The sequence below is a fragment of the Macaca thibetana genome, chromosome 7, assembly GCF_024542745.1.
Source record: "Macaca thibetana thibetana isolate TM-01 chromosome 7, ASM2454274v1, whole genome shotgun sequence".
Taxonomy (NCBI): Eukaryota; Metazoa; Chordata; class Mammalia; order Primates; family Cercopithecidae; genus Macaca; species Macaca thibetana.
Genome location: NC_065584.1, coordinates 106,582,001 through 106,604,866, shown reverse-complemented (window position 1 = coordinate 106,604,866; position 22,866 = coordinate 106,582,001). Strand labels below are relative to the sequence as shown.

Below are 22,866 nucleotides of genomic sequence, written 5' to 3'. Positions count from 1 at the left end.
TCTAACAATAATAGTTGAAGACTTCGGCCGGGCGCGGTGGCTCAAGCCTGTAATCCCAGCACTTTGGGAGGCCGAGACGGGCGGATCATGAGGTCAGGAGATCGAGACCATCCTGGTTAACACGGTGAAACCCCGTCTCTACTAAAAAATACAAAAAACTAGCCGGCCGAGGTGGCGGACGCCTGTAGTCCCAGCTACTCGGGAGGTGGAGGCAGGAGAATGGCGTGAACCCGGGAGGTGGAGCTTGCAGTGAGCTGAGATCCGGCCACTGCACTCCAGCCTGGGTGACAGCGCGAGACTCCGTCTCAAAAAAAAAAAAAAAAAAAAAAAAAAAATAGTTGAAGACTTCAATACTCTGCTTTCAATAATGGGTAGAATGACTAAGCAGAAGATCAACAAGGAAATAGAAGACTTAAATAATACTGTAAACCAAATGGACCTAACAGACATCTATATAACACTTTACTCAACAATAGCAGAAGCAGAATACACATTCTTCCCAAATGCCTATGGAACGTTCTCTAAGATAGACCATATACTAGCCCATAAAACAAACCTCAATACATTTAAAAGGATAGAAATAATACAAAATATGTTTTCTTGTCGCAATGGAATGCAAATAGAAATCAACACAAAGAAAGTTGGAAAACTCACAAATATGTGGAAATTAAACAACACGTTCCTCAATAACCAATGGGTCAAAGAAGAAATCAAAATGGAAGTTAGAAAATACTTTGAGATGAATAGACATGAAGATAACATGAAAACTTGTGGGGTACAGCAAAAGCAGTGATTAGAGGAAAATTTATAGCCATAAATGCCTATATTTAACAAGAAGAAAGATCTCAAATCAATACATTTAAAAGCTGGAAAAAGAAGAGCAAACTAACAAAACAAGCAGAGGAAGGAAATAATAAGTATTAGAGTAGAAATTAATGAAATAAATAATAGAAAAACAATAGGGAAAATTAAAGAAACCAAAGCAGATTATTTGAAGTAATCAGCAAAATTGGCAAACCTCTAGTCAGAGGTTTGACCAAGAGAAAATGAGAGAAAACTCAAATTACTAGAATCAGAAATGAAAAAGGGGCATTACTACCAAGCATACAGAAATAAAAAAGATTGAAAAGAAATACCATGAACAACTGTATTAGAATAAATTAGATAATTTAAATGAAATAGACATTTCCTAGAAAGACACAAAGTCCCAAAACAGACCAAGGAAGAAATAGGCAATCTAAATAGGCCTAAGTAAAGAGATTAAATTAATAATTAAAAAACTAGCTTTTTCCAAAGTGAATTCAGGGCCCCATTGCTACTTGTGCTATACTTTGACATACCTTTCCTTTCTTATTTTGTAAACTTCCTGGAAAGCCGTCTTCACTAAGTATCTCCTAGTCTCTCTATGTGTGGTTGGTAGTCATGGAAGTGACACATAAAGTAAGCCAGAAGTTCGGTGGAACGTGTGAGAAACTGTTTTGTGCTTTTATGGATGTCATACTTGACAATACATGTATAAGTTACATGAATTGATGCTAAATATATCTTCCATTTGAATTCCTTTTGGACAAAGTTATTTCTTGATGTGGAAAAAAAAAAAAAAAAAAAAAAAAAACCCAGCCTGGCCAACATGGTGAAACCCCGTCTCTACTAAAAATACAAAAATTAGCCAGGTGTGGTGGCAGGTGCCTGTAATCCCAGCTACCTGGGATGCTGAGGCAGGAAAATCACGTGGACCTGGGAGGTGGAGGTTGCAGTTAGCCGAGATTGTGCCACTGCACTCCAGCCTGGGTGACAGAGTAAGACCCTGTCTCAAAAAAAAATTAATAATAATAGTAATAATAATACATCACCCACGAAGAAAAGCCTAGGACCAGGTGGCTTCACTGATGAATTCTGCCAAATGTTGAGAGAAGCATTAATAACAATTCTTTACATACTGTTCCAAAAAATAGAAGAACAGGAACACTTCTCAACTCATTCTATGAAACATATTACCCTGATACCAAAACCAGAGAAAGATATCACAAGAAAAAAAACCAAAACTACACGCCAGTATTTGTTAGGAATATGAATTCAAAATCCCTCAGCAAAATGCTAGCAAACTGAATCTAGTCACATATAACAAAAACTTAGGCCAGACACAGTGGCTAATGCCTGTAATCCCTCCTAAAAAACAATAACAGAAAAGAAAAATATTAAACATTATGACCAAGTGGGATTTATCCCAAATTTGGCAATGGATTATTAGACATGACATCAAAAGCACAAGCAGCAACAACAACAAAAAATAGATAAACTAGACTTCATCAAAATTAAAAACGTTTGTGCTTCAAGGGGCATCATCAAGAAAATAAAAGGACACCTCACTGAATAGAAGAAAAATATTTGTAATGTACATACCTGACAGTGGACTAGAATCCAGAATACATAAAGAACTCTTAGAGCTCAATAACAAAAAGGCAAATAACCCAATTTAAAGATGGGCAAAAGATTCAGAGAGGTGTTTCTTCAAAGCAGGTATACAAATGGCCAATAAATATATGAAAGATAACTGACATCATTATTCATCAGGGACATGCAAATCAAAACCACAATGAGATACCATTTCATAACCACTAGGATGACTGTAATCAAACAGTCAGATAATAACAAGTGCTGACAAGAATGTGGAGAAATCAGAGCTTTCCTACACTGCTGGCAGGAATGTAAAATGGTATAGACAATTTGGAAAATAGTTTGGTGGTTTTTCAGAAAGTTAAACATAAGTTACCATTTGACCCAGTGATTGCACTCTGAGGTGTTTACTCACTCCTAGGTATATACCTACAAGAGATGAAAACATATTCACACAAAAACTTGTACACAAATGTCTTTAGCAGCATTATTTAAAATAGCCAAAAGGTAGAAACAACCCAAATGAAATGGGAAACCACCTGAATCAACTGATGCATGGACAAACAAAATATGGTATATCCATACAACGGAATACTTTTCCAGTGCTAAAAAGGGAATGAAATACTGATACATGCTACGACATGGATGAACCTTGAAAACAGTATGCTCAGTGAGAGAAGCAGTTACAAAAGATCATATACTATATTATTCCATTTATAGGAAATGTCCAAACAGGAAAATCAATAGAGACAGAAAGTAGATTAGTTGTTGCTTAGGGATAGGAGAGATGGGGGAATGCTGGTGGTGATAGCTAAAGGGTACAGTGCTTCTTTTTGAGATGATAAAAATGCTCTAAAATTACGGCCGGGCACAGTGGCTCACTCCTGTAATCCCAGCATTTTGGGAGGCTGAGGTGGGAGGATCCCTTGAACTCAGGAGTTCAAGACCATCCTGGGCAACATGGCATGACCCTGTCTCTAAAAAAAAACAATTCAAAAGTTAGCCAGGCATGGCAGCACGTGCCTGTAGTCCCAGCTACTTGGGAGGCTGAGGTGGGAGGATCCCCTGAGTCCAGGAGGCAGAGGTTGCAGTGAGCCAAGATGGTGCCACTGCACTCCAGCCTGGGTGACAGAGGGAGACCATGTCTCAAAAAATTTTTTTAAATTTAAAAATACATGCTGTGAAATTGACTGTGGTGATCACCACATATATGTGTGAGTATACTAAAAACCACTACATTATACACTTTTAGCAGGTGAATTGTATGGTATATGAATTATGCCTCAATAAAACTGTTACAAACAAGAATTAATAAAACACAATGGGCTGGGCGTGGTGGCTCACGCCTGTAATCCCAGTACTTTGGGAGTCCGAGGCAGGCGGATCATGAGGTCAGGAGATCGAGACCCTCCTGGCTAACATGGTGAAACCCTGTCTCTACTAAAAATACAAAAAAAAAAAATTAGCTGGGCATGGTGGCGGGTGCCTGCAGTCCCAGCTACTCAGGAGGCTGAGGCAGGAGAATGGCATGAACTCGGAAGGCGAAGTGAGCAGAGATCGTGCAACTGCACTCCAGCCTGGGCAACAGAGCGAGACTCCGTCTCAAACACACACACACACACACACAAATGGCAGCTCTGTGCCAGAAAGAAAGCATGGACTTTGGAGTCCAACAGACTGTGTTAATCTGGTTCTCCAAGAAGCAGGAACAATATGCAAAAGAATTTTATTAGAGGAAACACCTATGTGAGCGATAAAATGGGGAGGCAGCTAGGAAAGGCTGGGAGAACTGCCAGACCATGATGCAAGTCTGACCCTGGCTGAAGGAGAGGAAGAGGGAAGGTTCAGTGAAGATTCAGGCAAGTATCCTAGACTACCATGCAGTCTAAGAAAGCCTTGGTGAGGCTGTCAGGGAATCCTCCAGCCAACTCCCCTGGCCATCAGAGAAGTGTGTTGTTGTTGTTGTTGTCGTTGTTTGAGACGGAGTCTCGCTCTATTATCCAGGCTGGAGTGCAGTGGTGCAGTCACGGCTCACTGCAACCTCCGCCTCCCTGCTTCAAGCAATTCTTCTGCCTCAGCCTCCCAAGTAGCTGGGATTACAGGCACCTGCCACCATGACTGGCTAATTTTTTGTGTTTTTAGTAGAGACTGGGTTTCACCACATTGGTCAGGCTGGTCTCAAACTCCTGACCTCATGATCCGCCCGCCTCCGAAAGTGCTGGGATTACAGGTGACCAGCCTTCTGTTTGCTATGTTGCCCAGGCTGGTCTTGAACTCCTGGGCTCAAGTGATCTTCCCATCTCAGCCTCCTGAGTAACTGGAACTAGAGAAGGGCTCAGAGGAGTTTTGTATCAACCAGAAATGGATCTGCCTTAGAATCCCTGTATCCCGGCCCGCGGGATAGTCAGAGCAGGCCCTGGAGGAGGGGGTGGGAATTTGGGGAACAAGAGACACGAGAAATGGAGACAAGACAGTGCTCTGATCAAGTCTCGTTTAATGGCGGTAATGCACTGCCTTATATACACTTGGAAGGGAAGGGGTTGGGCTAAGGCGGAAATGATCTCATTGCCGAAGGCGTGGCCAGGTTAGTTTCGGTTTCTCCAGTCGGACGTCATGTTGCGCTTGCGCTATTAAGTAACAATTTTCCCGGGCGCGGGAAAAGTGAGTGAAGAAGAAGCAGGAAGAGCACCATCTTTAACGAGGTATTAGTACAGGGGAAAAAAGGCAAAGATAGGGAGAAGGTGTGGGGTGGAAATGAATATAGCTCAGGCGTTTAATCCTCAATTATTATTCGCTATGGCCGGGGTGTGCAGCTCCGGACAGGTCCCCCTTTTTATATTTTTATGATAAGAAAACCCCTCGGGAACTGCGCCTGTCTTAGGTTGGGTCAACTCACCCCCACCTTCTAGGCCCGTCATGGGATAAGGCAGCAGCAAGGGCGGCCCTCCTGTCTTAGGCTCCGATGGAGATAGTGTCCTCTTACCCGTCATTGACTGTCCAGTTCAGCACACAGGGGAGGTGGTCTTATTAAAGTAAATAAGACTCACCATTTTCAGTCATCTCAAGGCGATGATAATGGACCTGTATAGGTTTGGCCTGGAAGGCCTCGATTTGTTGTCTGACAAATGCCATAAGCTTATTAAAGATTATAGGCCCGAGAGTGAGGAAGAGTAAAAGAGTGAGTAAAGGACCAAGAAATGGCAGGAGATAGGGGAGAAGTCCATCGAGCCCAGTCCATAGTGGATTGGCGGCCAGGCCTTTTCTGCGCTTTTCTAGTTCTTCTTGCAAAGTTTTTATCTTATCTCTGACGATTCCGGATTTGTTGGCGTAAAAACAGCACTTTTCCTGTAAAGCCAAACATATCCCTCCCTGTTCTGCCGTTAACAAATCTAGACCTCTTCTATTCTGGAGAACTACTTCAGCTAACGAGTCTACTTGGTCTTGTAAATCTTGTATAGTACTGGATAAGGTCTGTACATCTGAGATTAATTGATTGGATAATTTAGTATATTGGGTTAGTGAGACTCCTAGGCCTGTGGCTCCTGTAGTAAAAGCAGTGGTGATTCCTAGTCCAGCCAACAAGGGAATAAATTGTATGGCTCGTTTCGGTCTATAAATAAAATGTTCAATAGCGGGGATGGGGATAGGTTCATCTCCAGGGATGATATCAATGTCGGGGAGAAGAGTGGCCAGAACACAAAGCCCTGTCCAATTTGTAGGTAGATACGTATATGCCATGTTGTTTCCACAAACGAAGACCGAGCCATTTATAGCACACAAAGGGTTGGTGGCATTGATTATGGAAGTACAGTTGCCAAACACAACATAGCCTAAATCAATTTCTTTAGTGTTATTATATGATGGTGAAAAGAGGCAAGAGGAATTAGAAAACATCATCGGTTGAACTAAGAGGGGGGGGTAATAGGGCAGGAATTATTTACTAAGGATTCATTTGAGTAATCGACATAGGGCAATGAAAGGTTAGGTATGGCTAGAGGAATAGGGGGGCCCATTTTAAGACAAAGCCAACAATCGTGGGCCAGGCTGGTATTGGACATTTGAAGTAAATTGTAAGTAGCATTGAGGATATCAAAGGTTTGGGCATCGAGCCTAAAATTACCTCTAAGCTCAGGCAGGGCTAAAGGGTGATATTGAAGCTCAGGATATGAAGCTTTATGAATTTCTTCTAATTTTTTCTGGACGGTTTTAATTCTTGCAATATCTAATGGGCCTCCTCCATCAGAAATGTGAATGGGGGCGGTAGTGCTCCAACAAACAGGCTTTCCTTTTTGGCCATTACAAGGAGATTGTACAAGTTTATTAGTGGATCCTAATACTTGTACGTCATTGATGCCTCCAGTTTGTGTTTTTAGTAACGTGGCCGTATAATATGTTCTATTGCTTGATTTGCATTGTTGATAGGAGGTATAACAGGAACTATGTACAGAAGATTGGAAAGAGCTACAAGGGCATTCTAGGAGCGGCCCGCTAGGTGAGGTATCTCTTGGGGTAGACTTACATTTCCATAACTGGTTTGGCATTAGGTAAGCTGTCTTGCCCGTGCAGGTCACCTGGGTGATTCTATCTGACGGAGGTTCAGATATTTGTCCCCCTCTGCAGTCACAAGGCTGGCCGTATTGTTTTCATAATAATTCTTTTGCCTTACGAGGGTCACCAAAACCTGCATAGACTGTCACTATGTTATATAGAGCGATTATTCTCCAAAGGGATTTCATGTTAGGCTTCATTTTCTGAAAAACAAGAAGGAAAGAACTTCTCAGGGAGATTTATCTTCCCTGGACTGACAATGGTTATGATTTATTTGTCTTACCAATCTTTTAGGCAGCCATCTGGCTGCATCATTTTTTTGTGAGAAGATGCATACTGAGCCTCTTCCCCAAATTAAAACTGGATCGGGGCCATGCCATGAACTATCAAGTGGATCTTTCCATTTTACCATTGCAAACTGTTTTTGAGATTCAGGATGCCAGAAACGGTCAGCAGCCGATTTTCCATGACTGTCCAAATTTTAAAAATTAAGGATAAACAGGGCATGATTATGTTTCTGGGGGTACCCTTCACGGGGTACCAGCTCCCCCCTTTTAATTTTGTGATAATAGTTTTTAATGACAGATGAGCTCTTTCTACTATACCTTGTCCTTGGGGATTATAGGGAATGCCTGTGGTATGTTTAATTTGTAGGGTATTACAAAATTGTAAGAAGGTTTTGGATATATAACCGGGGCCATTATCTGCTTTGATTTGTTTGGGTATTCCTAAAATAGAAAAGCAGTGTAATAAATGAGCTATGACATGTTTGGTGGCCTCCCCTGTTTGGAGAGTTGCACTGATGAATCCACTATAGGTGTCTATGCATACATGGATATATTTTACTTGACCGAATTCTAAGTGGTGAGTAACGTCCATTTGCCAAATTTCGTTAGGGATGAGTCCTCGGGGGTTAACTCCTAGATGGGGAACAGGTAAATATGTTATGCAGTTGGCGCATTGTTTAACTATTTGTCGAGCTTGTTCTCTGGTAAGTTTAAACATAAGTCTTAAGGTTTGGGTGTTTAAATGATGTAAGGCATGTGCTTTTTGCGCTTGTTGCAAATTGTCTGTAGTGACTGTGGCTATGGTTTTTGTTGCCGTGTCAGCCGTTGCGTTACCTTGTGTTAAAGGTCCCGGTAATCCTGAATGTGCTCTAATATGCCCAAGAAAAAAGGGAGTAGTCCTTTTTCGGATAAGTTGTTGACATTGTAAAAATAGGTTAGCTGTGTCTGAAATATGTTTAATTTGAGACACGGTCTCTAAGAGGGGTATTGAATGAGCCAGGTAGGCGCTGTCTGTATAAATGTTAAGTGGCTGACAAGGAAAAGCTGATAGTGCTGCAATTATAGCTTGCAATTCAACCAGCTGAGCTGATGTATAAGTGGTCTGGAATTTAACGACTACATTATTGTAAGTGTAAGCGGCAAGTCCTGTGGAAGATCCATCAGTGAAAATTAGTAATGCGTCATTGAGAGGTTCTTTACTGGTAATATGGGGAAATACAAACGCATGAAGTTTGCAAAATTGAATAAGTTTGTTAGGTGGGTAATGGTTATCAATCGCGCCAGTATAAGAAGCGCAAGCAATTGGCCAGGCTTCCATATTTTGTAACAGCCAATGGATGCGTGATTGAGTGTAGGGCTGTATAATGGTAGAGGGTTCTATTCCGAAGTATTTTCTACTGTTTTCTCTTCCCAAGATAATTAGATCAGCTATGGCATCATAATAAGGCAACAAAACCTTTTTAGGGGAGGAGGGCAGGTGTACCCACATAATGGGATTGTTCTGCCAAAATAGGCCAGTAGGGGTTATTGTTGTGTTAAAAATAAGGAATATTAATGGCTGAGAATAATCAATACCGGTAACAAATTGTGTTGCAATGGCATGTTCTACCTGTTGGAGTGTTATTAATGCTTCTTTAGTAATGGACCTGGGGGATTTTGGATTAGAGTCTCCTTTTAATATATCGAAAAGAGGTTTTAACTCTCCTGTGGTGAGCTTTAAGTACGGTCGAAGCCAATTTATGTCTCCCAGTAATTTTTGGAAATCATTTAAAGTTTTTAAATGATCACGACGTATAACGGCCTTTTGATTAATGATTTTGGGTCCATTAATCTGGAAACCAAGATAAGTGTATGGATCTTGTAATTGTACTTTTTCTGGGGCTATTTGTAGTCCGGCTGCTGTTAACTCTTGTTTGAGTTGGGCGAAGCACTATAAGACTTGTTCGCCAATTTCTCCTGCTATTAAAATATCATCCATATAATGTATAATATACATTTGTGCCCATGTTTTTCTGACTGGCTCTATAGCGGCAGCTACATATTTTTGACACAAGGTAGGACTATTGGCCATACCCTGAGGTAAGACTTTCCATTGATAGCGCTTCATTGGTTGTTTAAAATTTGTAGATGGAAGACTAAAGGCAAATCTTTTCTGGTCAGCAGGGTGAAGGGGAATTGTAAAAAAGCAATCTTTAAGGTCAATAATGATTTTAAAATATTTTTGAGGAATCGCAACCGGTGAAGGCAATCCTGGTTGTAAGGCACCCATAAGGATCATAGTGATATTTACTGCTCTTAAATCTTGTAAGAGTCTCCATTTACCAGACTTCTTTTTAATAACAAAAATAGGTGTATTCCAAGGGGAATTACTTTCCTCAATATGTCCTGCTGCTAGTTGTTCCTGCACTAACTGTTGGGCAGCACTTAGTTTATCATTGAGTAAAGGCCACTGATCAACCCAAACGGGCTCATCTGACTTCCAAGTAATGGGGTCAGCGCACCTTTGGGGTGCAGGTATGTCAGTGGCCTGAGCTAAAAATTTCCAAACCCCTTTTTATCAAGTTGTCCTGAAACCAGTATAGGCTGTGGGATACCGTTCTCTCCTTTTCCAAGACCTTTACCAGGGGTGTATCCTTGAGTCAACATTTGTGCAGTAACTATATCATTTGGACTACACATTATAATTTTCATTTGAGAGAGCAGATCTCGCCCCCAAAGGTTAACAGGTAGGTAAGGGATGACAAATGGCTTAATGAGGCCTGAATTGTTTTCTTTATCTGTCCATGTTAGGTATTTAGAACTTTGTTTAGGATTACTGCTTTGTCCAATTCCTCTCAAGTGAGTTAAAGTTTCTGTAGTAGGCCAATGAGAGGGCCAATCTTCCTGTTTAATGATAGTTACATCAGCCCCTGTGTCTATTAGTCCAGTGAATGCCTTCCCGTCTAACCATAAGGTTAGAGAGGGTTTTTGATTTGTAATTGGTTGCACCCAATATATATCTGATGATCCGAAACCTTTTATATTTCTATTAGAGTATTGGATATTATTATCTGTTTTAACCAAAGGTAGCAGGAGTAACTGAGCTATTCTAACTCCTTGAGGGACAGTAATAATACTATCAATAGCTCTGGCCATAATTTTAATTTCTCCTTCATAATCATTATCGATAACTCCAGGGAGGACTTGTAAGCCTCTCATGGTGACACTACTTCTTCCTAAAAGTAGCCCAAAAGTGTTAGGTGGTAAGGGTCCATATATTCCGGTATTTAAGGTTTGCGGTCCCATTTCAGGTGTTAGTATTGTGTGGGAGGTGGAACTGAGGTCCAATCCTGCACTTCCTGGGGTTGCTCTACTAAGTTTTGAAATGGATTGCTGTTGCTGGCTGGAACAAAGCTGACTGCCCCATATGCTTGTTTCGGGGCCTGAGGCTGGCCCCTCATCCCGTTTCCCTGCCTGGGGGGTAAAGGATTTCCTTGACTGTCAGTTTTAGATTTACATTCATTTGCCCAGTGCCTTCCTCTTTTACACCTTGGGCAAAGGCCTGGGATTTTTGCTTCTGGACTCCTATTTTGGTTTTCACAGCAATCTTTTGCAAAGTGTCCCCTTTTACCGCATCTAAAACATCCCCCTTTATCTTTACCTTTGTTAATGAGGAAATCTCTTACTGTTTGGCCACTAAAAGCGGCGGCCATTGCTAGGCCTTGTTGATATGAGGGCCCAATATCTGAACAAAGGCGAATGTATCCTGTTAAATCTGTTTTCTTTCGATAAGGTCTGATTGCCGCTTGGCAGGCGGGGTTAGCATTTTCATAAGCTAACTGTTTAACATAATCTACACCCGTTTCTGCATTTCCAAAGATTCTACCTGCCGTGGTCATAAGTCTATGCACAAAGTCTGAAAATGGCTCATCGGGTCCTTGTTTAACCGCTGTGAGCGAGGCCCCTGGATCTCCTTTAACGGGAAGTTTTCTCCAGGCTTTTGTAGCAGCAGCCTGGATTTGTGAGAACAGTCCAGGGTCATATTGCATTTGGGCCTGAGTGTCTGCATAATTACCTGAACCTGGTAACATATCAAAATCCCAACCGTTTCCTGCCTGTTGATTTCTTTTAGCTGTATCTCTACAATTTTCAAAGAACTCTGACTTCCAAATTAAGTGGTCTCCCCCAGAAAGAACTGCCCTGACTAAGGTATTCCAGTCTGTAGGAATGAGCCAATTCTCAGCTACAGATTCCACTATAGCAAGAGTATATGGAGCAGTAGCCCCATACTGAGAGGCAGCAGTCTTTAACTCTTTTATAATAGTAAAATCAAATCCAGTATGATGCCTCCAAGCCTGTCCCTGTTCATCTATGGTTTCCGTGACCGGAAAAACGTCTTTGGGGGAGGAGTCTTCTCTATGTCGGCTAGCAACTAACCCCCCTCTTGGAACATGTTGTCCAGGCCGCTGAAGTGGGCGCAAGGAACCCTCCATAGCGTCTGAGTTAGGTATTTTTTCATTTCCTGTTTTTAGCTTTTGGAGCCTAATTATCAATGATTGATGTAACTCTTCAAGTTTAATCTGTTCTTCTAGTTGAGCAATTTTTTGCTTTAATTCTTCTTTGGGATCTATTGCTGCCATAACAATGGGCGCAGAAGCCTCATTATGTGTCTTATTATATGGGGGTGGGTATGAAGTAAAGGGAGGCAAATCAGGGTTGTGATATTTAGCCACCTCTTCCTCTAAATCATCCCAATTTATATCCAATTGATTAGGCTTATTAATTTCCTCCTCCTTTTGAAGTATCTGTAAAATTGGGTATTTTTTTGGTTTGTTTTCGTGTGGTATTTCTTTATCTATTACAGAAGGAGACTTGATTTCCTCATGATCACTTTCGAGGGAAATGAGATCCTCCTCCGTATCTTGCGGAGGCTTTGTGAAGTTAGAGCGGGAGCTAACCTTTAAAATATGCTCTGTCTGAGTGACCGCAGCCATGACTTGCAGATCGGCCTCCTTCTTATCAATTAAATCTCTAATGAGGTTCCAATAAGAGAAGGCGGTTACAGGAATTTTTTCTGGCCCAAAAGTATTATAATAGTCCTGCAAACAATCCCCTACTCTACGCCATCTTTTAATATCAATAGTTCCTTCCTGTGGGAACCAAGGGCAAGTGTCTTTTACAAAATCAAAAAATTTAAACAAATCATTACCTTTAACCTTTACTCCTCGTATCTTTAAAGCCTCTTTTAATTGTCCTACATATATTTGATGTTGGCTTAATTCTTGTCCCATTTCAGACGCGTCACTTACCTTCGATCCTGACGCGGCAGGTTCCCGCGGTGATAGGAAGAGTTTGACTCCTTTTGTCTTCGTTAGCGGTCGACCGTCCTTTGGCGTCCTCTTCCTCACGGAGTCCCTCGTTTCCAGGTCCCTGTTCGGGCGCCACGTATCCCGGCCCACGGGATAGTCAGAGCAGGCCCTGGAGGAGGGGGTGGGAATTTGGGGAACAAGAGACACGAGAAATGGAGACAAGACAGTGCTCTGATCAAGTCTCGTTTAATGGCGGTAATGCACTGCCTTATATACACTTGGAAGGGAAGGGGTTGGGCTAAGGCGGAAATGATCTCATTGCCAAAGGCGTGGCCAGGTTAGTTTCGGTTTCTCCGGTCGAACGTCATGTTGCGCTTGCGCTATTAAGTAACAATTTTCCCGGGCGCGGGAAAAGTGAGTGAAGAAGAAGCAGGAAGAGCGCCATCTTTAACGAGGTATTAGTACAGGGGAAAAAAGGCAAAGATAGGGAGAAGGTGTGGGGTGGAAATGAATATAGCTCAGGCGTTTAATCCTCAATTATTATTCGCTATGGCCGGGGCATGCAGCTCCGGACATCCCTGGCTGTGCTTGTCACTGGATGGCAGATGTTTGTGGCAAGCTTGCTATGCAGCAATGAACTTCAGGGGGCAACTGAAACCTCCAGTCAATTACACTCCCTGTAGTTGGATATCTGTGAAGCACAGTTGCATAACTGCCACACCGATGAAGGCTCAAATCCCAGTTCAACAATATACTAACTGTGTGGCCTTGCACAAGATACCCTTCCTGAGACACAGTTGACTCATCTACAAAATGGGGATGATAGTAGTACCTGCCATGTAGGGTCGATGTGAGAATAATGTATATATAAACTGCCTAACACAGAAAAGGCATACAATAAGTGTTCAAGAAGTAGTAGCTATTACTAATATTGTATTTACTACTACTATTGTTATTATTATATCCTTCTAGACTTTATGTACTTCATTAAAATAGTGGACATCATATTCTACATATAATGGGTGTTCTGTTTATTTTGCTTAACATCATATTGTATATCTTTTTCCAAGTTACCATTTGCTCTCCATAAACATTTTGAAGGCTGTTTTGTAGTCTATGTAGTATACATACCCGAGCTTACTTAGCCCTTCTCTTAATCATTAAACCTTTCCCCAAAAAACAGTTTTTGCTACTTAAAACAATTCTGTAGTGGACATTTTTACATAAAATAATTTTTTTCTTTGTATTTGGGATTTTTCCTCAAGGTTCCAGAATAGGATTACTAGGTTAGAGAGAGTGTGGACAGGCTAGAGAGTTGTATGTATGAACACACTTTTTTTTTTTTTTTAGACAGAGTCTTGCTCTGTCGCCCAGGCTGGAGTACATTGGTGCAATCATGGCTCACTGCTTCAGCCTCCCAAGTAGCTGGAACTACAGACACGCACCACCACACCTGGCAAATTCTTAAATTTTTTGTAGACATGGGGTTTCACTATGTTGCCTAGGCTGGTCTCAAACTCCTGGCCTCAAGCAATCCTCCTGCCTCACCCTCCCAAAGTGCTGGGATTATAGGCATGAGTCACCACACCCAGCTGAGAGTGTGAACATTTTTTTTTTTTTTTTTTTTTTGAGACGGAGTCTGGCTCTGTTGCCCGGGCTGGAGTGCAGTGACCGGATCTTAGCTCACTGCAAGCTCCGCCTCCCGGGTTTACGCCATTCTCCTGTCTCAGCCTCCCGAGTACCTGGGACTACAGGCGCCGCCACCTCGCCCGGCTAGTTTTTTGTATTTTTAGTAGAGACAGGGTTTCACCGTGTTAGCCAGGATGGTCTCGATCTCCTGACCTCGTGATCCGCCCGTCTCGGCCTCCCAAAGTGCTGGGATTACAGGCTTGAGCCACCGCGCCCGGCCGAGTGTGAACATTTTTAAGGTTCCTGACCCGGGTTGCCAAGCTTGCTCTTCAGAAAAATGGGGCCAGTTTACATTCCAGCCGGCAGCATATGAGAGTGCTCACTTCACTGTCGCCTTATCCAGCCGGGGTTATCACTTTTGACATTTTTAAATATTTTCTAACTGAAAAGGCAAAACAGCCTCTACTTATTTGTTCTGTCCCTTTTTTTTTTTTTTTTTTTGAGACAGGGTCTTGCTCTGTCACGCAGGCTGGAGTGCAGTGGTGTGATTTAGGTTCACTGCAACCTCCACACCCCCCCGCTCAAGTGATCCTCCCACCTCAGCCTCCCAAGTAGCTGGGACGACAGGTGCACACCACTATGCCTGGCTTTTTTTTTTTTTTTTTTTTTTTGTATTTTTGGTAGAGACAGGGTCTTGCCATATTGCCCAGGATGATCTCGAACTCTTGAGCTCAAGCAATCCATTCACCTCAGCCTCCCAAAGTACTGGGATTACAGGCATGAGCCACCATGCCAGGCCTGTTCTGTTACTTTTAAGTACAGTTTTTTTTCCAAATGTTTTTGTGCAGATGCTATCATATACAAAAGTAATTGTTTTGTGAATTGTCTGTGCACATTCATCTATTAAGATGCCACTTTTTCAATTAATTAATACAATTTCAAAATAATAGACTGGGCGCAGTGGTTCACGCCTGTAATCCCAGGACTTTGGGAGGCTGAGGTGGGTGGATAACCTGAGGTCGGGAGTTCCAACATGGTGAAAACCCATCTCTACCAAAAATACAAAAGTTAGCTGGGTGTGGTGGCACATACCTGTAATCCCAGCTACTTGGGAGGTTGAGGCACAAGAATTGCTTGCACCCTGGAGGCAGAGGCTGCAGTCAGCCGAGATCACGCCACTGCACTCCAGCCTGTGCGACGGAGTGAGACTCCATCTCAAAAATAAATTAATAACAATAATAATAATAATAATAATTGCCTGACATGCTTCCCACTATTTTGCCTTTTAAGTTTTTTTTTTAATGTATAAGAAGGGAAGTATTTTGTCAGACATACCTATTAGACATTTGTTTTGTAATTTGTCTCTTTTAACCTTACAAAGCCCATCCTCCCATAGAAAACAAATTTTTTTTACAGATGGTTCAAAGTGAAACCACAACTGAGCTACACAGATAATTTTTTAAAGTTTTGTATGAGTAGAGCCCAATCTAATGATCATCTGCTGCAATGCCCTTTTCCAGAACTGATTTTCCTCCTCCTTTTGTGTTCCAGGGCCCAGATATTCACTATTAAGTGTCCAGGAAGGATCTTTCTTATATAAAGGTGCTTCTGAGGACTTCCAGAGTTACAGTGGAGGAGGAATCAGGGCAGGAATTGGGGCTGGACAGGTCTACTCCCAAGGATTTCCACTTTTACCACATGGACCTGCATGACTCTGAAGACAGACTGCAGCTCTTTCCAGAAGAGAATACTAGGATGAGGAAAGAAGTAGTCCAAGCTGAAATGGCCAATGAGTCAAGAGGAGCAGGGGATGGTAAGGCTCAAAGAGACCTTCAAGAGGAAGTGGATGAACTTGTCCACTTATATGGACTTGAAGATGATCATGAATTAAGGGATGAGTTTGTTGATGAAAACATGCCCAGAACAGGGGTTTCAGAATATCCTCCTTATGTGATGAAGAGGAGAGACCCAGCCAGGGAGCAGAGAGACTGGAGACCTAGTGGAGAGACAGTGGAGGCTGAGGACCTCGGCTTCGGAGGGTGGGGCTCGGCAGGCCAGTGCCAGGACTTGCGGGAAGCCTATAGGTACACACACGGCCGTGCCAGCGAGGAGTATGAATGCTATGTCATCCCCGAGGAAGAGGATGAAGAAGAAGCTGCTGATGTCTTCTGTGTCACTTGTAAGACTCCAATAAGAGCTTTTCAGAAGGTTTTTGATGAACATAAGGAGCATGAAGTGATCCCACTCAATGAAGCACTGGAAAGTGCCAAGGTAAATAGGTCTCCTTGGTTCTTCTCTGTCTTGACATTGCTTTGGTATCTCAAGTACATATGCAGGAAATACATCTAAAATGCCTTCTAGGGCCGGGTGCGGTGGCTCAAGCCTGTAATCCTAGCACTTTGGGAGGCCAAAACGGGCGGATCACGAGGTCAGGAGATCGAGACCATCCTGGCTAACACGGTGAAACCCTGTCTCTACTAAAAAATACAAAAAACTAGCCGGGCGAGGTGGCGGGCGCCTGTAGTCCCAGCTACTCGGGAGGCTGAGGCAGGAGAATGGCGTAAACCTGGGAGGCGGAGCTTGCAGTGAGCTGAGATCTGGCCACTGCACTCCAGCCTGGGCGACAGAGCGAGACTCTGTCTCAAAAAATAAATAAATAAATAAAATAAAATAAAATAAAATAAAATGCCTTCTACAAGAGCGAGAGAAGATATAACATTAATACCTTCTTTGTGATCCTCTGTTGGATAGGATGAAATTCACAAAAACATGTATAAATTGGAAAAGCAGATAATCCAGATGGAAAACTTTGCAAATCACTTGGAGGAGGTTTTCATCACTGTGGAGGTAAGACCATACTCGAAGACCTCATCAGACTCACATTGCTTCCATCAATGGCTAGGTCAAGCAGCTGTTTCTGGTATGAGCTACAGAACCTGTTTTCTTAGAATGTGAGGGGTCACCACTGCCCCTCTCCCCTCCCTTCTTTCCCTGACCTCCCATAGCACCCAGGCATGGATGTCATGGAACCGATTACCTGTCAGCATTCCTTACTGAACTATAAGCTCTTGGTGTGAAAGCTGGGTCGTCTGTCTCAATATCTCTAGTCCTACTACATGGTATATTTCAGAGCAGGCATTTTATACATGTTTGTTGCATTAGTAAATAAGGTAGAAATTTCCCAACACAATCCCTCTCCTTCACTCGCTTCATTTTCTCCTAATCCCCCGTTACCCAAGTCACCAATTGTATGTGATTTAGACCCTTATTTGAATTCTTTTTTCGATGTATACTGTTTTCATTATTCAACTTGATAGACCCTTATTCTAACAAAGATAACTTCACGGTGGCATCATCCAGTGAAGTCCCTCATTTGAGCCCAGGCGGTGAAGAGGGGACATCTTTTTTTTGCCCTTGTGTTTTGGGTTGTTTTTCTTTTTATTTGTTTTGGACCTCTTTTTGGGGGTAGAAGGTCTTACTGAGAATCCCTGGGTTGCTGTCTGGTGCATTGGCTGAGAAACCAGAAACAGTGGAGTTCCATGTTGCTTCCTTGGTTTTGGGAGTTGTTAATTTTAGGCTTTTGGGGGTACCTATAATGTTGACTATATAAAGTCAGGTGTAGACTGTGAAACACTTTTTTATTGTTCTAAGAGGCAAAATACCCACTTCTGCCAACGATTGCTACTCAAACAAATGGATATTTTTAGCTCTGCATGCATTTAAAAAATAAATTTATGGCTGGACGCAGTGGCTCATGCCTGTAATCCCAGTGCTTTAGGAGGTCAAGGTGGGCAGATCACCTGAGGTTAGGAGTTCGACCAGCCTGGCCAACATGGTGAAACCCCATCTCTACTACTAATAAAAAATTAGCTGGGCGTGGTGGCATGTGCCTGTAGTTCCAGCTACTTGAGAGGCTGAGGCAGGAGAATTGCTGGAACCTGGGAGGTGGAAGTTGCAGTGAGCCTAGATCACACCACTGCACTCCAGCCTGGGCAACAGAGCGAGACTCCATCTCAAATAAATAAATAAATAAATAAATAAATTTGTGTATTGCCTTTGTCTAGTTAGCAATTTCCAGACTTTCCTGAGAGATCAGTAAAAGCTTAGAATTCTAGGATTGAAAAGGAGTTTCCATCCTTTGACAGCCCCTCTCCCTCCCAATCTTGACATGGGTAAGGATGTGAGCCTTGATCCAGATGTCAAGCTGACTGAGATAGAAGGTGTGGCTCTGTAACTTCTGCCCACTAGTCATATTGGCCCCTAGAGACACAGAAGAAGACTAGTTCCTTTTTCATGGTTCAGCCTTGACAAGGCATTGCAGGATACCCATTCCATTGTTGATAAATATTCTTTTCCTCAGCTGTTATCTATTTCTCATAAGATTAATAAGTTTCAATGCCTGTCACCAAACATGCCACAGTCCCCTATGTGTGACCTAGTAGATACATGGTACACCACTGTGATGCCAGAGCTCAACCCAACCTTCCAGATGAGGTCAACCAGGACTGAGGAGCTCAGGACTTGCCCTCTCTCTTCTCTTCATGTGGATGCGCTACTTCTATTAATGCAGCCTCGGATGGTACCAACAGGAGGATCTCATATGAATCAAGGAAGCCCCAGGCCCATTTCCCATGAAGCTAGACCTTTTCCACCCCCAGTCTTACAAGGGAGGAGAGCTATTGCACTAATCTTCCATGGAAGACACAGAGAGGGGGCAAACCCTTCCACTGCCAAGCATAGGGTGGTGGTAGGAGGGGGTAAGTGTACAACATCCAAGACAAAACTTCTTACATTGGCTGGGCACAGTGGGTCACACCTGTAATTTCAGCATTTTGGGAGGCCAAGGTGGGCGGATCACTTGAGGTCAGGAGTTTGAGACCAGCCTAGCCAAGATGGTGAAACCCCATCTCTCCTAAAGATACAAAAAAAAAAAAAAAATTAGTTGAGCATGGGGGTGGGTGCCTGCAATCCCAGCTACTTGGGAGGTTGAGACAGGAGAATCACTTGAACCAAGGAGGCAGAGGTTGCAGTGAGCTGAGATCACTCCACTGCACTCCAACCTGGGCAACAAAACAAGGCTCCATCAAACAAACAAACAAACAAAAAAACTTCTTACATGCTGCTCTGCCAGCTTACTCTCAGATCAAAGTCCCTTCATCCTCAGTGAGGACCCCAAGGCCATCCTTTCATACTCAACACTGGGAAGTTCATCGGTTGCCTTTCTCTCTCTTGCACCATTCTGAGCAAGTCCTATGCACATAGCAGGTGTTCAGTAATTACTCCCTGAATGATTGATAAGATCCTCTTCCTTGGAAATGTCCCCATCACCTGATGAGGATGACATCCATTAGAGCTTGCAGAGCTCTGGGGACAATATAAGCAATATATACTCTATTAATATTAATATTAGTATTTCTCATCTACTGTGCTCCTGGATTAATATTGTCAGAACCCTCCCTTTGCCCTCCTGCAACTTCTCATCTGTAAGCAGTGCTGCCAGGTCACAACCCTTGTTCCCCCTTTGCCTTCGTCTCTCCCCTAGTTGATATGATCCTCGTTGATTTAATCTTGGTGTTTGTATGATCCAAGCACAAGGGAGTGAAGAGGAGCCTCATGAGATGTTAAGAGCTCAGGAGGGAATGGTAGATGGGAATCTCTCAGGGAAAATATTCCCACATTAAGGTCCAATATCAGGCAGAATCATCACTGATAATCTCCCTGGTCACTTGTCATGGTGATATAAGGTAGTTGAAACTGGAAGTGGATTGCAAAATTCTGCCAGGAGAGAAAGCAGTGCTTTTGTTTAGATTATTCCTGGGGTCTAGGCTGGAGACAACTGTGTTCCAGCACCTTCAGCTTCCATTCCAACATCCTGACAAGAGATGAGAGGACAAAGTAGAGGAACTAAAATAGTTCCGATAGGCACACATTTTCATTGCTCTAATGACATGACTCTAATCCGGCTGGGCGCGGTGGCTCACTCCTGTAATCCCAACACTTTGGGAGGCTGAGGCAGGCGGATCACTTGAGGTCAGGAGTTCAAGACCAACCTGGCCAATATGGTGAAACCCCATCTCTACTAAAAATACAAAAATTAGCCGGGTGTGGTGATGCACACCTGTAATCCCACCTACTCAGGAGCCTGAGGCAGGAGAATCACTTTAACCTGGGGGGGCGGAGGTTGCAATTAGCCAAGATCGCACTACTGCACTCCAGCCTGGGCAACACTGCGCGACTCTGTCTCAAAAAAAAAAAAAAAAAAAATTAATCAACACACTACATGCGCTGAAGTGATGACTGAGGTCAACTGTCTTGCAGGAGAATTTTGGAAAACAAGAACAAAACTTTGAGTCACATTACAACGAGATCTTGGAAACACTTGCTCAAAAATATGAGGAAAAAATACAAGCTCTAGGAGAGAAAAAGAAAGAGAAGCTGGAAGCCTTATATGGACAACTGGTCAGCTGTGGAGAAAACCTAGATACCTGCAAAGAACTGATGGAAACAATAGAAGAGATGTGTCACGAGGAGAAGGTGGATTTCATAAAGGTCAGTAATGAAACGAAATGAAATAATATAAAGAAAAGAGATGGAATGATAAACGGAAACGACAGTTATGGCTGAGGTAAGCTAGGTTGTCCTCTTTCCTCCTGGAGGCATTGGAATCGACTTTTATGGCCAGCATCCATTTGATTCCATTGGATGATCGTGATGGGGAGGCTGTGGCCCAATCTCTCTGCATGGCTTCCACATGAGTGGCCAGGCAGACTCACAGCAGCGGACTCTCTCCCTCCCCCAGTGCGGAGGCAGCACCAGTCTTTGTTCCTCTGTTCTAGTCACCCAGATACTTGTCCCCTCATCCTGGAGCTGAGCTGAGCAAAAACCGTGCTCTAAGAGTTTTCTGGCCACCTCAGATGGCCTCTTGGAGCTCTGGGGAGAAAGTTGTCAAGGCTCAAAAGGCACCTTAAATTTCCCAGTTACAAGTGTAGCAATTAAAAATCTTACCTCACAAACTCAGACATGCAAAAAAAAAAAAAATCCATTTCGTAATTTTCTTGAAATCAAATTAAATCTTACCCAACCCTCTACATGGCTGGGCTGTGGGAATTTCAATTTCAGTCAGAACCAGGGTCCCCTTTCTTCACAAGGTGCCACAGGAGTAGGAGGAAGATTTGGTGTTCAGGGTGTGGGGGAGGGGCATTTGGCCTCCAGTGCTTCCTGGTTGCTAAGTGTGGCCCCCACATTGTCCAAGCATACAGTTGCTCCTCAAAGCCCAACCATGCCTCCCTCCTGCTGTGCTAGGGGTGAGGGACCAGTGAATGAAGCTGGAGAGCAATTTGGCAGGCACTGCAAGAAACATCAATGCTCATTGGGCCCACCATATGCAGAACGTGGAGAAAGTGATAAACATGAAGGTGGGCTTCTCACTGTTATGTATGATGGTGAAAAATTGGAAACAACAAAACATTCAACAAAAGAAGAACCATTAAGTAAATGATGGCATTTCCATTCATTAACTGTTCACAATTAACTGTTATACAAGTTTTCAAGTTGATGGCCCAAAAGACCATTTATAACATGGAAAGTGCTTACATAGTGTGGGTTGTTTGTTGTTGGTTTTTCTTTTGAGACAGGGTCTTGCTCTGCTGCTTGGGCTGGAGGACAGTGGTATGATCATAGCTCAATGCAACCTTGAACTCCTGGGCTCAGATGATCCTCCTGCCTCAGCCTCCCAAGGAGCTGGGACCACAGGCATGTGACAATGTTAATGCGGAAAAGCAGTACTGTGGTATGGAAGAAAATGCGCAGAAATAAGGGTGGTTTTGTTAGGGTATGGGATACAGCTGGGCTTTTTAACTTTTTCCTAATTTCCAAGTTTTCTTCTATGTTTATGTTATTATATGTTATGTATAGTTATATCAATTGTTATATAACTATCCTATATATGTAAGATGTAACAATATGTATTATTAAATATATAGTTATATCTATCTACATATTTATAACAATATGTTGGTAAAAGAAACTTATTTCCGGCCAGGCGCGGTGGCTGACGCCTGTAATCCTAGCACTTTGGGAGGCCGAGTTGGGCAAATCACAAGGTCAGGAGTTCGAGACCAGCCTGGCCAATATGGCAAAACCCTGTCTCTACTAAAAATACAAAAATTAGCTGAGTGTGGTGGCGCGTGCCTGTAATCTCAGCTACTTGGGAGGCTGAGGCAGGAGAATCCCTTGAATCTGGGAGGTGGAGGATGCAGTGAGCCGAGATTGCACCATTGCACTCCAGCCTAGGCGACAGAGCGAGACTCCATTTAAAAAAGAAAAAGAAAAAAGAAATGTATTTCCAAAATCAACTTAATATTTTCTCCTTTTCCTTTTTAGGATGCAGTGGCTATGGCTGACAGGTAATACATTTATTCTAATATGTATTTCTTTTTTCTACTTTTTTCAACTTTAGATATCCAAATAGACTCAGTTCCATTTGCTTATATGGTTCCAGTTTCAGCTTTTGTGTCAATCCTGAGTAAATTAGCACTGGCTTTGGACTGATGGTGTATGGTCGCTAGGAGTATCTAGTATTGAATCTCAGGATCTCAGGGCTAGCAGGGAGCGTATATGGTGAGGCTCAGTCAACAAGCCTGTGAGCAGCTCTCCTCCACAAGCCCCTCATTTCACCAGGAAGAACTGAGATCTGTGGAGTACCCCCAACATCCCCC

The 22,866-nt window shown here is 42.9% G+C and overlaps 1 protein-coding gene across 1 annotated transcript in view; it reads left to right on the top strand.

The window, feature by feature from the left end:
- The window catches only part of FSD2 (fibronectin type III and SPRY domain containing 2), a 64,700-nt gene that overhangs the window by 14,831 nt on the left and 27,003 nt on the right, over positions 1-22,866 (top strand). The window contains exons 2-5 of the mRNA XM_050796139.1: positions 15,701-16,420; positions 16,901-16,996; positions 20,468-20,698; positions 22,532-22,554. Coding sequence (XP_050652096.1) covers positions 15,848-16,420; positions 16,901-16,996; positions 20,468-20,698; positions 22,532-22,554 — 923 coding nt within the window. The 5' untranslated portion in view covers positions 15,701-15,847. The remainder of the gene's footprint in view (positions 1-15,700; positions 16,421-16,900; positions 16,997-20,467; positions 20,699-22,531; positions 22,555-22,866) is intronic.